The sequence below is a fragment of the Rhinopithecus bieti genome, unplaced genomic scaffold (assembly GCF_001698545.2).
Source record: "Rhinopithecus bieti isolate Rb0 unplaced genomic scaffold, ASM169854v2 scaffold_13262, whole genome shotgun sequence".
Lineage (NCBI taxonomy): Eukaryota > Metazoa > Chordata > Mammalia > Primates > Cercopithecidae > Rhinopithecus > Rhinopithecus bieti.
Genome location: NW_016808004.1, coordinates 5,341,870 through 5,357,381, shown reverse-complemented (window position 1 = coordinate 5,357,381; position 15,512 = coordinate 5,341,870). Strand labels below are relative to the sequence as shown.

General features: G+C 44.1%; 1 protein-coding gene across 3 annotated transcripts in view; it reads left to right on the top strand.

The window, feature by feature from the left end:
• EEFSEC (eukaryotic elongation factor, selenocysteine-tRNA specific) overlaps positions 1-15,512 on the top strand; it is a 256,751-nt gene that overhangs the window by 85,124 nt on the left and 156,115 nt on the right. For all 3 annotated transcript variants that reach the window (XM_017885003.1, XM_017885004.1, XM_017885002.1), the window contains exon 2: positions 9,361-9,568. In XM_017885003.1, coding sequence (XP_017740492.1) covers positions 9,361-9,568 — 208 coding nt within the window. The remainder of the gene's footprint in view (positions 1-9,360; positions 9,569-15,512) is intronic.

Sequence of the window (15,512 nt, the reverse complement as noted above, 5' to 3'; positions counted from 1 at the left end):
TTCAGGTGGTGATGAATGTCTCCTTTGGTTCCCTCCTGCACGACTATGCCTCAGGTTGTGTACTTTGTTCTCCTTCCTCTCTATCCTCAGGGCCTTGCCCACCTGCTCTTTGGGATGCCTTAGGGTTCCCAGAGCACTCAGGAATGCATGATTCTGGCCAAGAGGCAGCTGGTAATAGAAAAAGCAGAAATTTTGAGGTCAAACAGCCCTTGGTTCTAGCGCTGCCTCTGCTGTTGACTGTTAGGCAATTAGACCTCAGATTTCTCTTTATGGAAATGGGAGGTCTCCTCTTCTAGGGATAGTGGCGAGGATTAGAACTAATACAGAAGTCACAAGCTCAAGTGCCTGTTGGGAGCCAGGCTGGTAGTATAAATGCTGGGGTGTGAGGCAACAGGGAATTGCAGGAACCAGGGTAAAGTTGGGAATGCATGACTGTTCTCCAGGAGACAGCTGCTCCTCAGCCACATCAGACAAAGGCCCGGTCTAACCACATTTGCTAATTCATGGAGATTTTCATGTGACATTTCTCAAGTTGTAAATGTTGGCAGTGCATGCATATTCTAACAGGCACTGCACAGGCTAGACAATGCCCATTCCAGATCCTCAGGCACCTTTAAGTTGTCAGTTTGCAGCCAGTGATGTGAAGTCCTTGGCTCCAATTCAGCTGTCAATCCACAGTGGCTGTTATTCGGGGTTTTTTGGGTGTTTTTTTTGAGCTTGCTCTGTTGTGCAGGCTAGAGTGCAGTGGCATAGTCTCGGCTCACTGCAACCTCCACCTCCTGGGTTCAAGTAATTCTCATGTCTCAGCCTCCGTGTGTACCACCACACCCTGCTAATTTTTTGTATTTTAGTAGAGACAGGGTTTCACTATGGTAGCCCATGCTGTTCTCAAACCCCTGAGCTCAGGCAGTCTGCCCACCTCGGCCTCCCAAAGTGTGTAATGGCTGTTATTTGGATTGTGGCTGCTGCTTTTGGGTTTCTTGTCAGTCAGGCAGCACACTGCAGCGTCCCTGCTGGATCAACTCTGTTCCCACTTGTTACTTCCGGTACTTGGAGTTCCTTAAACTTCTTCTGGTCCACTTGGTAGGGCATATCCTTTACCTGGAGACCAAGAAGCCAGGGTTTGACTATTAATGCATCATGGGACCAGGACAGCAATGTCTAGTTTTGCTGGGTCAGCTTCTGCTGCTCAGGGGTCTCCCTGCAAGTCTGGTGGGATTTAGCCAGGATGTTTGTGGAGGAGCCCACCTTTGCAGGGCAGTTCAAACAATAAGGATGTCCTGCCTAGTTGTGGATACAGTGCTCCAGGCTGTTGGCTGGCACTTACCAAGAAACTCCGTGAGGGGCCAGCTGCTGGGTCCACAGGAATTGGTGGAGGCACTGTTTGTATTCGCTCCATGCTACCGTTAATACTCTTCCTCTTCCTCCTCTGGAGGACACAAGGCCTTTGGGTATATGTGAATCCTAAAGGAAGTAGGAGGCCAGTTCTTGAGCTCTTGCTGTGCTGGGCATCGTGATACTCACAGCAGCTTACATTTAGTGAGTCCGGGGCATGTGGCAGGTGCTGGGCGAAGTGCCCTCCTCCACCTTACGGTGTTATCTCTGGCATCAGCATCTTCAAAGGAGGAATCCCAGGCTCCAAGAGGTCGAGAGGTGTACTTGCCTGAGGCTGTGCAGCTGGCAGGGCGAGATGCTTACCCTCTGCCCCCACCTGCCTCAGAACTTGAGGTGAGCTTCCAAGCTGCTGCCCCATTCCTCCTGCCCACAGGCAGTATCCCTCTCCATGAATTCCTTGATCACATGCCTCAGATCAAAACATGCCCTCCCTCTGGGCTGTCTCCTCTACCGGAACCTGAGTTTCCAACTAGGGTGGTAGACACCACTGTCAGTAGAAAACAGAAATGCAGTTATTATTTATGTTTTACAAATGTGGAGATGGAGCACAGAGAGGATGAATAGCTTTACAAAACTCCCCTCCGTCTGAAACTGTTCATGAAAATGGTTATCTGGTGATAACAAGGACCAGGGTCACTGGAGCCTTCTCCTGTGACTGGGGCCTCCTTTGGCCTCCCAGTCCCCACTGGAGGGTCTGGGCCTGGCCAGGAGCCTCCAGCCTGTTAGACGCCTAGCACCTCCTGCAGTTGATGGAGTAACCTGGTGGTTGTTAGCAGCATGGGCAGCATGAATGTTTGGCTTCAGGGAGAGGGCTGAGCAGAAAGGCTGAGAGAGAGTGCACGAGTGTGGCATGCTGCCCTGTGCCCAGGTGGGTGCTAGGTCACAGGCACTGTGGGGGGCCTGGTTGTGACCACCGTCCTCCTCTCCTCCCCTTTCCCTTCCCCAACTCCATCAGCAGGCTTTGTCCACTTGTGTTTGCCTGGGGTCTGCCTGGACTAGTGGGGATAGCAGGCCTTGTTACAGTTCGACCAAGCGTAGTGGGGCCCAGGTTCAGTGCTCACAGCTGTTAGTACCAGCTCCTGCTTACTGAGGGTGCTTAGGGCTGAGTCTTTCCCAATCTTCTGCAGGAGGCATCTTTGTTTAGGTCCTGAACAAAGTGGATGAGGAAATTGAAGCTCCTGGTAAGGTTGTGATTTGAACATACCTAAGCTTGGGGACCTCCAAGCCCTGCTCTTCCCACTTCCTCTTGTTTGTGGCCCTCATTTCCTTGGTCTGTAAAATGACCCTCTAGTCTAAACCCCTTCCATTTCCAAATCCTCTGAGCCTGTGCTGAGGAGGACAGGCTGGACACTACTGGTTAGTCCCACACCTTCCTAGTACCAGTGGGAATTTGAGAGGTAATGTCCAGGCTTACCCTGTTTCAGGAAAATTGAAGAAAGAGGAGAACTAATTCTCCTTAAAACTGATTTTCTCCTTGCTCTCTCAGCAAAGTGGGCTACAATGTGGCTGAAATCTTGCTGCCCTCCCATCCCCTGCCCTTGGCAGAGAGTCAGGGTTGGGACAGTTGCAACCTGTGTTGGATGGAGCCTGATCAATCCTGGGTTCTTGTCCCTAGTTGGGTGACTTTGGGCAAGTTATTTAACCTGCCTCAGCCTTAGTCTTCTTACCTATACAATGAGGAGATAGGCAATACACTGAATAAATTAATAAAAACAGCTGCAATAATGGTATCATCTTGTGATTATAAGGCTCTCACCCTGGAGTCTGAGGAGCTGTGTTCTGAGGTGGGAATGTCTGAAACCTGCCCATTTTGTCCTGGAACACTCACAGGGGGCTTGTAGAGAGCATTTGTTTTATTCTGGACATAAGATCTTGCTGCTCAGTTTCAGGATACTGTCGTAGAGCAAAATCAGTAGACTGAGTTCAAATCCCTCTGAACCCTTGCTCCTTGACCTGACTTGGTTACTTCACCTCTCTGAGCCTTTGCTTTCTCTCTTACTCTTTTTTGGACAGGGTCTCACTTTGTCACCCAGGCTGGAATATAGTGCTGTAATCAGGCCTTGACCTGCAACCTTGACCTCTCTGGGTGCAGGTGATCATCCTACCTCAGCCTCCCAAGTAGCTGGGATTACAGGCATGTGCCACCACGCCCAGCTAATTTTTGTTTTTTTTTTTTTTGTAGACACAGGGTTTCCATGTTGCCCCATGCTGGTCTCAAACTCCTGAGCTCAAGCGATTCACCCACCTCAGCCTCCCAAAGTGCTGGGATTACAGACGTGTGCCACCACGCTAAGTCAATTTTTGTATTTTTGTAGGGACGGGGTTCACTATGTTGCCCAAGCTGGTCTTGAACTCCTGAGTTTCAGTGATCTGCCTATTTTAGCCTCCCAAAGTGCTGGGATTACAGGCCCAGTCTGTTTTCCCATTTGTAATGCCCATATTGCAGAGTTGGTGTTGAGATGCAGGTAAGAGGAGATGAAGACATGTAGACGACCACTGTGCATGTCATAATAGCAGATGTAGAAGTAAAAACTATGGTAACAGCTAATATAATTGAGGATTTCATATGTCTAGGCACTTTTCTAAACCCTTTACATATGTGATCTCATTGAGTCTTCAGTACAATCCAATAACATAGGCAGTATCATCGTCCTCATATAAGATGAGGAGGCTAAGGCACAGAGAGAGTTGATGTATTTGGCAAATGGTCATAATAATAGTAGGATATTAATTGCCACTGCAGTTTTATATTGTTGATAAAATGTATTTATATTGTTCAATAAATATTTAAAAAGTCACCAGTTGAAAACAAATTTTGGCCAGGCACAGTGGCTCACGCCTGTAATCCTAGTAGCACTTTGGGAGGCTGAGGTGGGAGGATCTCTTGAGGCCAGGAGTTCGAGACCAGCCTGGGCAACACAGCAAGACCCCACCTCTACAAAAAAATTTAAAAAGTAAGCTGGATATGGTGACATGCACCTGTGGTACCAGCTACTTGGGAGGCTAGGGCAGGAGGAACCCAGGAATTCAAGGCTGCAGTGAGCTATGATTGTACCACTGTACTCCAGCCTGGGCAACAATAAGACTGTGCCTCTAAAATTAAAAAAACAAAAATAGGCCGGGCGCGGTGGCTCAAGCCTGTAATCCCAGCACTTTGGGAGGCCGAGACGGGCGGATCACGAGGTCAGGAGATCGAGACCATCCTGGCTAACATGGTGAAACCCCGTCTCTACTAAAAATACAAAAAAAAAACTAGCCGGGCGTGGTGGCGGGCGCCTGTAGTCCCAGCTACTTGGGAGGCTGAGGCAGGAGAATGGCGGGAACCCGGGAGGCGGAGCTTGCAGTGAGCTGAGATCTGGCCACTGCACTCCAGCCTGGGCGACAGAGCGAGACTCCGTCTCAAAAAAAAAAAAAATAAAATAAAATAAAAAAATAACAAATAATGGCACAGATTTAACTATGTAACAAACCTGGTCATCCTGCACGTGTACCCCTGAACTTAAAATATAAGTTGGAAATAAAAATTTTTTAAATTTATTTTAAATTTAATATTATTTCTCCTTCTTATAATGCCCATAGCTTTGATTTTTTAAAAAAATCTGATTTTGAGGTTGCTAAAATATGTTCAAAGTATAACGTTAAGTTTCTCCAGCTGAAATATTTTTTCTGAACATATTTTATTGCTTCAGTCCCAAAAGGAAAATTACACCTCACAGATAACTTATACTTTGTTAAATGCTGACCCTTGTAAGTTTTCATTATTTTGAAATGATTAAGATATACAATTTGCAGAATTGGAAATTATAATTTTAAAAGTACTGAGAAACTTTAACCCTATTATAATTATTCTGCAGATCTTTTAAGGATACTGTAGTCAGTACAACTAGATGAAAAACTCTGATAGATTGGGAAATATAGAGGATCATTTATAACCCTCGATTTTTTTGTCTTGTGTTTCCCACCCACTCGCTCGCTATGTCCCTCCAGTCTCAGAGCGATTTCCTACCCTGGGTTCATGGGAATTGGGAAGGACACTGTTTGATTCATTCTGTGAAAATACTAGAGATTTTGAAAAAGGCAAGACGGGCCAGTTGTGTCACTTCCTGTCGTCTGATCAAAAGTTTGATGAAGAAAAGAAAGTAACTGAGAGCTGCTGCCAGGCAGCAGGCAGTTGCCTGGTGATGACCCCGGGTTTCCAGTGCTACTCTGGTTCTCAGTGTGGCCAGTCAAGTCCCTCTGACCTCTGGGCTCCTTAGAAGTCCCTGGTGCTGGCTGCCCTGCAGAGAGTCTGCTCAAGAGTCTGGCCTTTTGGAACAAAGACAGCTTGTGGATGCCGGATCAGGCTGCGGATGAAATCCCAACTGGCTCCTGAGTGTTTGGGTCCTATCTGTGCTTAGTTTTCTGGGTCTGTCAATCAGTTTCATTTCCCATCCACAGGATCTCAATAGGCGTGAGAAGCAAGAGGGCCTGATGCATGGAGCACATGAGTCATTCCCCTACTGGATAGTTGTGTATACCAATAGGAAATCGACTGTTGGAGAAGAGGAACAGATTCCTGGTGAATAAAGTGGAAGATGCCCGGATACGGACATTTGCTGTGTTAGTGCAACAATGTATTAAGCTGTGCCCAAGCTGGGTCTTGTGCTGTGAATACAGATTGAAAACCCAGGCCTTGGTTATGAACCCTCAGCATGGAGCTGGGTGGGGCATCAAGGATCAGGGGCAAGTGAACCTGGGGCAGGTGTTCTGGGCAAAACAGGAGCAGGGGCAAAAGCAAGGCAGGGAAAGGGGCGAGAGTCTACCTGGGTCCTACCTTGATCTTTAGATGGGAAATGGGAGAGCTGATGGGGGGAGGCGGGGAGATTGTGGACTGGGTCCCCACTGAGCAGGGCAGGCTGTGTGGCGTGGGAGTTAAGAGCCTGGGCACCAGGGTTCAGGTCTCTTCTCTGCCGCCTACCTGCTGTATAACCATGAGCAGTCAACAGACTTCCCTAAAGCCTTGACTTCCTCATCTGTAAAGTAGGGGCTAGGTAGTGGGGGGGTGTTTAAGTTCTAGAGGGAACTTAGATAGTCAGAATTACTCTGGAGAAGTCCTTAAGGAACCCATGAGGCTGAGTGGCCTTGGTTCTGTGGGTACAGCTTCGCCCACCAGAGAGGTAGGCCTGTGGGGCCGGTGCAGGATCCATTCTGCTATGAAGGTGGAGACTGGAAAACAGGCTGGAACCCCAACGTGTTCCTCCCTCCTTGTTCCCTGCTGGGCTTTATCTCATCCTGCCTCAAGACCCAGTCTCCCAGCCCTGTGGCCAGTTCCCAGATTTACTGACAGTTAGGACCCAGAAGACAGTTGGGTGTATCTTCCAGGTAGGGAAGGCTTGGGCTCAGCTTGTGTGAGGGAGGCGTGAGTGTCATGGGGCCGTGGGGAGAGGGCGAAAAGCCCAGGAAAGGGTTTATGGAGCACATAGCATGGTGCTTGGCACAAGGTGAGTGGGAAGCAATTGGTAATTAAAAAACAGGGATCCTCCAAAGCCACACTGGGGAGTCTTTTTTTTTTTCCGGGGGACAGTGGGGCTCTTAGCATGAGAAGGACATGGTCAGGTCTGTGTTTTATTGTATTATTTATTTATTTATGCACTTAAAATTATAATTTTATTTTAGGACAGATACTGCACAACCCTGTTTAAAATGAAAAGGAGCTGACTAATATATAGATAATTTCCTTCCTACTCATCTTCTGTCTCCCAGCAGACAACCAAGTCATTAGTTTCTTTTGCATTCCCTCAGAAATATTTTATGTGTATGGAAGCAAATACTTATTCAATATGTGACACCCACACACGTGCACACACGCACACACACACACACACACACACATATACCTTATCCCCTTTTCAACACAGATCACACTCAGCACATTGTGCCTTGCCTTTCTCACTCACTCCGCCTTAGATATCATTCCATAGTGGTAGATAAAGAGCTTCTTCATTCATTTAAATTTGTATATAGTATTCTATCATGGCCTTATAGCATTATATACTTATTTTCAACCTGTCCCCTGCTGATGGACATTTATTTGGTTTCCAACATTAGCTGTAACAAACATGCTGCAGGGATGTTTCATGAGCTTGGCTGGGTCAAAGATTATGTGCCTCTGCAGAGGTTATACCAGTTAACCCCCGATCCCTGCTCCTGCCCAGCAGTATATGAATCAGTTATATATTTTTAGAAAGTGCCTTTGGAGAGGCTATTTGGAGGATGGAGTTTGGAGGGCCACATCTGAGCTGCAGCAGCCCATTAGGGACTAGCCAACATGAGCCTGCCATGGGCTATGGGAACTGGAGCTGGAACAGAGGAGTCCAGAGGTGAGCTGGTAATTCAATCGCTATGAGAGGGAGTCTATCAGATGAGTCGAGTCTGTTTTTAATAGTCTATCCTGTTCATGGTAGATGATAGAGTCTGTGTCCATCCTCTCTGTGGCTGTAGCAGAGACCTGGGCCCTCCTGCCCGTGACCTGGCAGGGGAGATGCTGCTGCTGCTGCTGCTGCTGCTGCTGCTGCTGCTGCTACATGCATCTGGGCCTAGCCCTGTGGCCCTAGCTGGCAGGATGAGAGAGAAGGCTGGACAGGGAGAAGCAGAGGGGGAGACAGGAGGGTTGGGGCATACCTAGGCCTACCTGAAGTCAGAGAGACACACCGTTCTCCTGGGGGAGCCCAGAGGAGCATCACAGGACAGGGGTGACCAAGAGGCCTCTTGAAACAGTGGGAAGAATTCTTCAGCAGTAGCGTCAGGAGCCCTGATTTCTAGTGACTTCAATACTAGTTGGCTGTGTGATCTGGAGCACATGATCTAGACCCATGTCTCTGAGTCTCCCTTTCTTCATCTGAAACATAAGCTTACTGGAGATTAAGTAAGCTGACCTAGTGTGCATAGTCAGAGTGCCCGAAAAAGAAAGGTCCTCCCTCCTCCATGCCTTCCCTCTATCCCCAGTAGTGGGATAGAATCAGCATCATCAGAATCACTGACAGAGCAGTCTCCTCTGCATTGCCAATGACCATAATCCAATCCTGAAAAATGCTTCATGGGCATTCTTATAAACTCAAAATGTAATTATTCTTCATTTTAATAGGGAAAATGTTTGTATATTCCTGCAGTACGAAGTTACACCTTTCTTGTTGAAATGACTCCAAATCCCATTAAAAAGGGAACAGTCACTTCACTGGCTAACGTTATGTTCCTGACATGATTTATAGCAGTTTCCCTTCATTCACTTTCTGTAACTTGTCTGTCTACCTGCTGTTGTTCAGCTCAGGTGTGCTGTACAGTAGGATGATGCTCATAAGCGCACACATACACATGCGCGCGCGCGCACACACACACACACACACACACACATATTCAGTACTTAGTGATTATGACACAGAACCTTAGATGCTCCTAACACCCCAGAAGGAACAGGAGTGAGCCATAGCACTGTGAGGAAAAGATGCTGTCCACTCCCTAGTCCTCCCTCTTCCGTCCCCTCTACTTTCTCAGTCCTTCTCTCATTTCTTAGCAAGGGCAAGTATTTAACCATTTGCCAAGCCTAGCACAAAACTTTTTTTTTTTTTCCTGCTGAGACATTTCTTCCTCTGTCAAATGGAATGAAAGTGATAGGACTGGTGCAATAGAAAGGCATGGGTTTTGGAGTTGGACGAGCCTATACCTAAACCCAGCCCTGCTGCATGTTAGCAGTGTGACCCTGGGCAAGTTCTCTGTGTTTTGTGGGCCTCAGTTTCCTCATCTGTCATGGCAGTTCTGAAGCTTCGGGTCCAAGTGCCTAGCACAGGGCTTGCAGCTGGGAGCTGTGTAGTCACCATTTATTCCACTTTGCTCACTTTTACTGCAGGGTTTTGACCTGGGGCATTGGGCAACTTTCTGTGGGGCTCACTATCCCTTTTCCCTTTCTAACTTTCTCTTCTCTTATCCCAGGGGCCCAGATCATTGATCTGATGATGCTGGTCATCGATGTAACCAAGGGGATGCAGACCCAGTCAGCGGAATGCCTTGTGATCGGCCAGATTGCCTGCCAGAAGCTGGTTGTGGTGCTGAACAAAATAGACCTCTTAGCTGAAGGAAAGAGACAGGCAGCAGTTGATAAAATGACCAAGAAAATGCAGAAGACCCTAGAGAACACGAAGTAGGTCTGCTCATGAGAGCAATGTTCACTGCATAAGAAGGCTTCTGGGGCCTCCCATGTTCATTTCACAAACATGAATTGGACAGGCAGGTGTCAGCCTCCCGTCCTAGTAAGTGGAATCTCAACCTGGCATTTACTCACATAAGGGCTGCATTAAATCAGGTAAAGGCTAACATGTTTTTAAGAGGCCAAAAACCACAGGAACATAAAGAAACTAGAATTTGATGAGGCACAGCTCACAGGAAGGAGAAGGAACACAGGGACTCTGTGCCCAGTGTGCAAGGCCTGCACCAGGAAGGGTTCATATCCATTCTGCTTAGATTGTCTTGGTGAAAACTTAGTCCTGCCTACATATATTGGCCATATTTTGGTGCAAGAGAGGCTAGGACTGTGTTCTCTTGCTATTTGCTTCTCTACAACTTGGTTGTCAAAAGGGGAAGATGAATTTTGGTGGATGACTGGTTGTTTCTGTTACAGAACCTTATAAAATTGGGTGGATAGACAGACAGATGGTTGTTGCTGCTGGTGGCCAGATAAGGGAACACCAAATCACAAAGGACCTTTTTAGCATCTCCTTCCAAGGAGTTTACAGTTTGATCTTGTGGAAAGTAGGAAGTTATTAAGGAATTTTATGCAGGGGGTGGCTAGATGAGGTTTTCATTAGGAGATCACTGGCTGCAGGTGGAAGGATGGCGTGATGAGGATCCAGGAGGCAGCAGAGAGGAGAATGGGGTGTTGGCAGCAGAGGCTACTGAACTGTAGTGGTTTTACCAGGGAGAGAAGGTGTTACTCTGAGTTGAGGCAGAGCATGGAGGGAGGAGGTAGCTTGGGGAGATCCCTAGCAGGAGAATCCACAGCCCTGGTGAAGTAATTGGCCAGGATCACAGTAAGTGTGGAAGAAAACTGGCAGTGCTACCAAGAAGGGCAGGGGAGCTGGAGGCACAGGGGGACTATGAGACAGAAAGCCACCTGGTTGCTCAAGCAGCCACAGGAATGACTAATTCTGATGTGGTCAAGAAAATGAGAAAATGTCCTTGTTGAGCACAGTGTTGACAGACCTCATTGTTTTATCAATTTCTCTCTTCCTCTCTGGGCCAGTCCCTTTTGATCAATACTAAATAGCGGTCACTGGGAGACAGGGATGCTTCCTCTTTGCTATGCAGCCTGAGACAATATCCTGCCACTTCCACCTCTCCTTCTTCTGCCCGTGGAGGGCAAGCAAGTAGAGAGTGTTTTTGTTTCCCTGTCATAAAGATTGATATGCCTTCCCATTTATGATGTTTTTTTTTTCAGATCCAACACCTGCAGCTCTCCCTCAGAATTCTCAAGTTGCTTAAATTAAAGCTCCAGTCCTGTGAATGGGCCAAATATGTCATAAAAGATTTCCTAGCGCTGCCTTTTGTTAGCAAAATTCATCAATCCGATAAAATCGACACATTTAGATAAGTGTTGCATAAGAATTCAGACTTTGTTATCCCCAACGGAAGTGGATATGAGACTGTAAAAGGAAGATAAAAAATTATATCTTCTTTTAGTGAGTTATTTGATCTCCCTGTCGTTTTATTTACTTGTCAGAAAAGGAAGAACAGGTCTTTTGGACTCCCGTATAAAAACCCAGTACAACTTCAGTACTCAGATACAACCTCAGTATCATTTACTACAGAAATGGGACCTTCAGGGAAGGGCTTAGGGTACGTTTAAGGGTTAATAAATAGTAACAGTTTTGATTAATTAAATTTAAGGAAAATTCTCATTTGCTAGTGTAAATTACGGTTTCTATTTTAGTTTATTGGTTGAAGGTCAAATTATGGACTTTATCACACGTCCAGAGGCAATTGTCCATCTGAGGGTCCTTGGAAGCCCCTCCTGCCCTCATCCAGCACCAGCAGGCTGGTAGGGAAAGGAGAGGACTGTTATCCTGAGGGGTTGTAATCAGTGGGCATGTGACCTACTGAACATTAGCTTTTACCTTCATGAAGCAAAGAACTTTAAATTATTTTAAGTGACTATTTCCTTTTCTTATGGTCCCTTGTTAAGTAAACCCTTCATAAATGCCAGCCCAGATGTAAAGAAACTTTCTGTCTATAAAGGGAAAATGTGGACTGGTGAGCCATGTACCTATCAAAACCCAAAAAGTGTTCAAAATATTAAATGTATTTTTTTCTGTCCAAAGAGTAATTGAAAGAAAACTTGGAAAACAGAGAAAAGTAGTTAAAAGAAAGAAGAGCCCACCCAAAGATTTCTTTTCTCAAATGGCAGTTGCCGGCATTTTGGGGTTTTTTCTTTTTCTTTCTTTCTTTTTTTTTTTTTTTACTATGCGTAGTATTGCCCCCACATTTCTTCCGCATTTTTTTATTGTGGTAAAATACATATAACATAATGTTTATCATTTTAACCACATGTAAGTGTATAATTTAGAGCTATCAAATACATTCACAGTGCTGTGTACCTATCCCCACTATATATACCCCAAACTTTTTCATGACCCCCAATATAAACTCTATATCCATTAAGCAATAACTCCCCTTTCTCCCTTTCCCACCACCCCGGGAACCTCTATTCTGCTTCTCATCTCTGTGAATTTGCCTGTTCTAGGTACCTTTTATCAGTGGAATAATATACTATTTGGCCTTTTGTGTCTGGATTATTTCACTTAGCATAATATTTTTAAGGTCCATCTATACTGTAACATGTGTCAGAATTTCACTCCTGTTTGTGGCTGTGTAGTGTTTTATTATGTCTATATACCACATTTTATTTATCCGTTCTTCTGTTGGTAGACACTTGGGTTGCTTCCTGGCTATTGTGAATAATGCTGCTATGAACATGGATGTATAGATATTTATTCAATCTTCTACTTTCGGTTCCTCTCAGTATATCCTAGGAGGTATGAAGTGGTATATCATCATAGTTTTCATTTGCATTTCCCTAGTGACTAATGATATTGAGCATCTTTTCATGGTTTAATGACCATTTGTGTATCTTTTTTTGAGAAATGTCTATTCAAGTCCTTTGCACATTTTTAGGTTGGGTTGTTTTCTGTTGTTGTTGTTGTTGTTGAATTGTAGTAGTTATTTATGTATTCTGGACATTAATCCCTTGTCAGAGATATGATTTGCAAATATTTTCTCTTATTTTGTAGATTGTCTTTTTACTTCATTGATAGTGTCCTTTGATACATGGAACTTCCTAATTTGGATGAAGTCTAATTTATCTATTTTTTTAATTGCCTGTGCTTTTGGAGTCATATCCATGAAACTGTTGCCAAATCCTGTGTCATAAAGATTTTTCCCCAGTGTTTTTTTCTAAGAATTTTGTAGCTTTAGCTCTTAAGTTTAGGTCTTTGACCCATTTTGAGTTAATTTTTGTATACAGTGTAAGTTAAGGGTTCAACTTCGTTATTTTGCATGTGGATATCCAGTTTTCCAAGCACTATTTGTTGAAAAGATTGTCTTTTCCCTTTTTAACTTTGTAAAAAATCAACTGACCATATATGTGTGGGTTTATTTCTAGGCTTTCTCCTCTATTCCATTGGTCTATCTGGCTGTCCTTAGGCTAGTGCCACACTCCTTTGATGACTATAGCTTTGTAGTAAGTTTCAAAGTCAGAAAGTATGACTCTTCTATCTTTGTTCTATCTTTTTTCAAGATTGTTTTGGCTATTTGGGTCTCCTTGCAGTTCCACATTAATTTGAGAATCTGCTTTTCAACATTTCTGTGTAAAGGTTATTGGAATTTTGATAGGTATTGCATTGCATCTGTAGATCTCTTTGGGTAGTATTGACATCTTAACAGCATTAAATCTTCTAATCCTTGAACATAGGATATGTTTTTGTTTAGGTCGTCTTTAATTTTTTTTTTTAGCAATGTTTTGTAGTTTTTAGCATACAAGGCTTTTGTCTCTTAGATTTATTCCTAAGTACTGGATTCTTTTTGAGGCCCTTGTAAAGGAATTATTTTCGTAATTTATTTTGGATTGTTCATGGCTGGTGGATAGAAACACACCTGATTTTTGAACTTGTACCCTGCAACTTTGCTGAATCCTCCCCCCACCTTTTCTTAACATAGAATTGTAGTCATGAGGCATGTACATTTTTATTTCTGCTTTTATTACTTAACATTTTATATAGCATTTGCTCATGTAACCACCACTCTATTGACCTACTAGACTGGCTTAAGTTTCTGTTCTTAAAAGTAAAGCCTTGAGGTGAACATCTTTGTACATCATTAAACTGTATTTTCACTTTTTTCCTCATGATAGATGTGCAGGTGTGAGATTACTAGATCAAAGGGTCTGAACATTTCTAAACTTTTTGCTGTGCATTGCCGTATTATTTTCTGGAAGTGTTCTACCATTTTACACAGGTGTCAGCAGATTACTTTGGTTTATAATTTTAAAGTATACTTGAAACTTAGTAGAAAATGGTGTTTTAGTAGAAATGGTAACTTAGTAGAAATGGTATTTTATTCTTGTTTTAATATGTGGTTCTTTGTTTCCTTAAGTGTTTTGAACAGTTGTGCTTTTGTATGTGTGAATTATGCCCATGTAAAGAATTTTGTCTGTTTGCCTCTTGCAATTTTAATGTTTTTTTTTTTTTTTTTAATTTTTGGGAGTGTTTAATGTTAGTAAAGATATTGCTGTTAACCCTTCTCCTATCATAAGTCTTTGGCATTTGTTGTCTTTCCATTTTAGTTGCTTTTTTTGACATACAGAAGTTTCTAATTTTTATGTAGTCAAACTCTTTGATTGTTTTTCTTTGTGCTTCTTTATCTCTGAAAGCATTTAAAATTACTCTTGCATAAGCATTTATCAATGTTAACAGAAATCAAAATAGAAGATAAAAATGTACCCACAATCTTCTCAATGCATCAAATTAAAGTGTTTTTCCCCCAGGATCCCTGTCAGTCTTTCCTGCTTGTACATAATTTGAGGTAGTTGTTATCACAACATTGACACTGTTCTGTGTTCTAGGCTTTTCTGTTTATTTTTCCACTAAATGTTATCATCTGACAGCATCCTTGATACATCATTCCCCCAGACTCCCTTTGTGTTTCTTCCTGCGTTTTAAACACTTTCTATTTCTTTCTCTCTGTTTTAGCCAGAGCCCTCTGTCTGGAGCCCACCAAGGACTCCATTGATCCTGCCTCCCTCCCTGTGAATGGGTTGAATGCCAATCTCAAGGAATTTCTCTGCTACTGAGTGGACTTTGACTAGATGTGTTTTCCATACTAGCTTTGTGGCTGACTAACTGTGTGTGCTTGGGTAACTCACTCCATCTCTCTGAGCTGCTATTTCTTCCTTTGTAAAAGGGGTGCTGAAAAGTTCAGTCTTATAGCGTTTAATATGAGGGAGCATTTGACATGGAGCCTGGCACACCTGGATGTGTAAGAATAATAGCTGTAACATGTGGAGCAACTGCTGTGTACTTGGCACTGTCCTAGGGGTTTCCCATACATAGTTCATGGAATCAGTTGGATCCTTACAGTTTCCCCAGAGGTAGGTTTTGTGTCTGGCTTGACTACTTGACTATCAAGTGAGACTTGATAAATGTTGGCTGCTTTGAAATCTATCCCAACGCTAAAATTTGTTTATATTCTATTTGTTTATATATCTTTATATGGATTATAAATTCATATATATACACGTATATATACACACACATACATACACATATATATTTATCTGAAACTTTTTTTGTGTGCTAATGAACGTCAGCCTGCATGCACAGTCAGCACATCTAGACCCAGCAAGCACCGCAACATATTGTAGCTGCCAGGGAAGTCTGGAGGAGACAGTGGGATGACAGAGACAGAAGTCCTTAAATGAGCTCTGGGTCAGCTCCTGCCCGCACTACAGAACTGTGCAGCTGCTGTCTCTGGCTGGAGCCCCTTGTACTCCCAGACACCCATCCAGTGGCTGCTAAACTCTACTCCCCAGGGCTTCA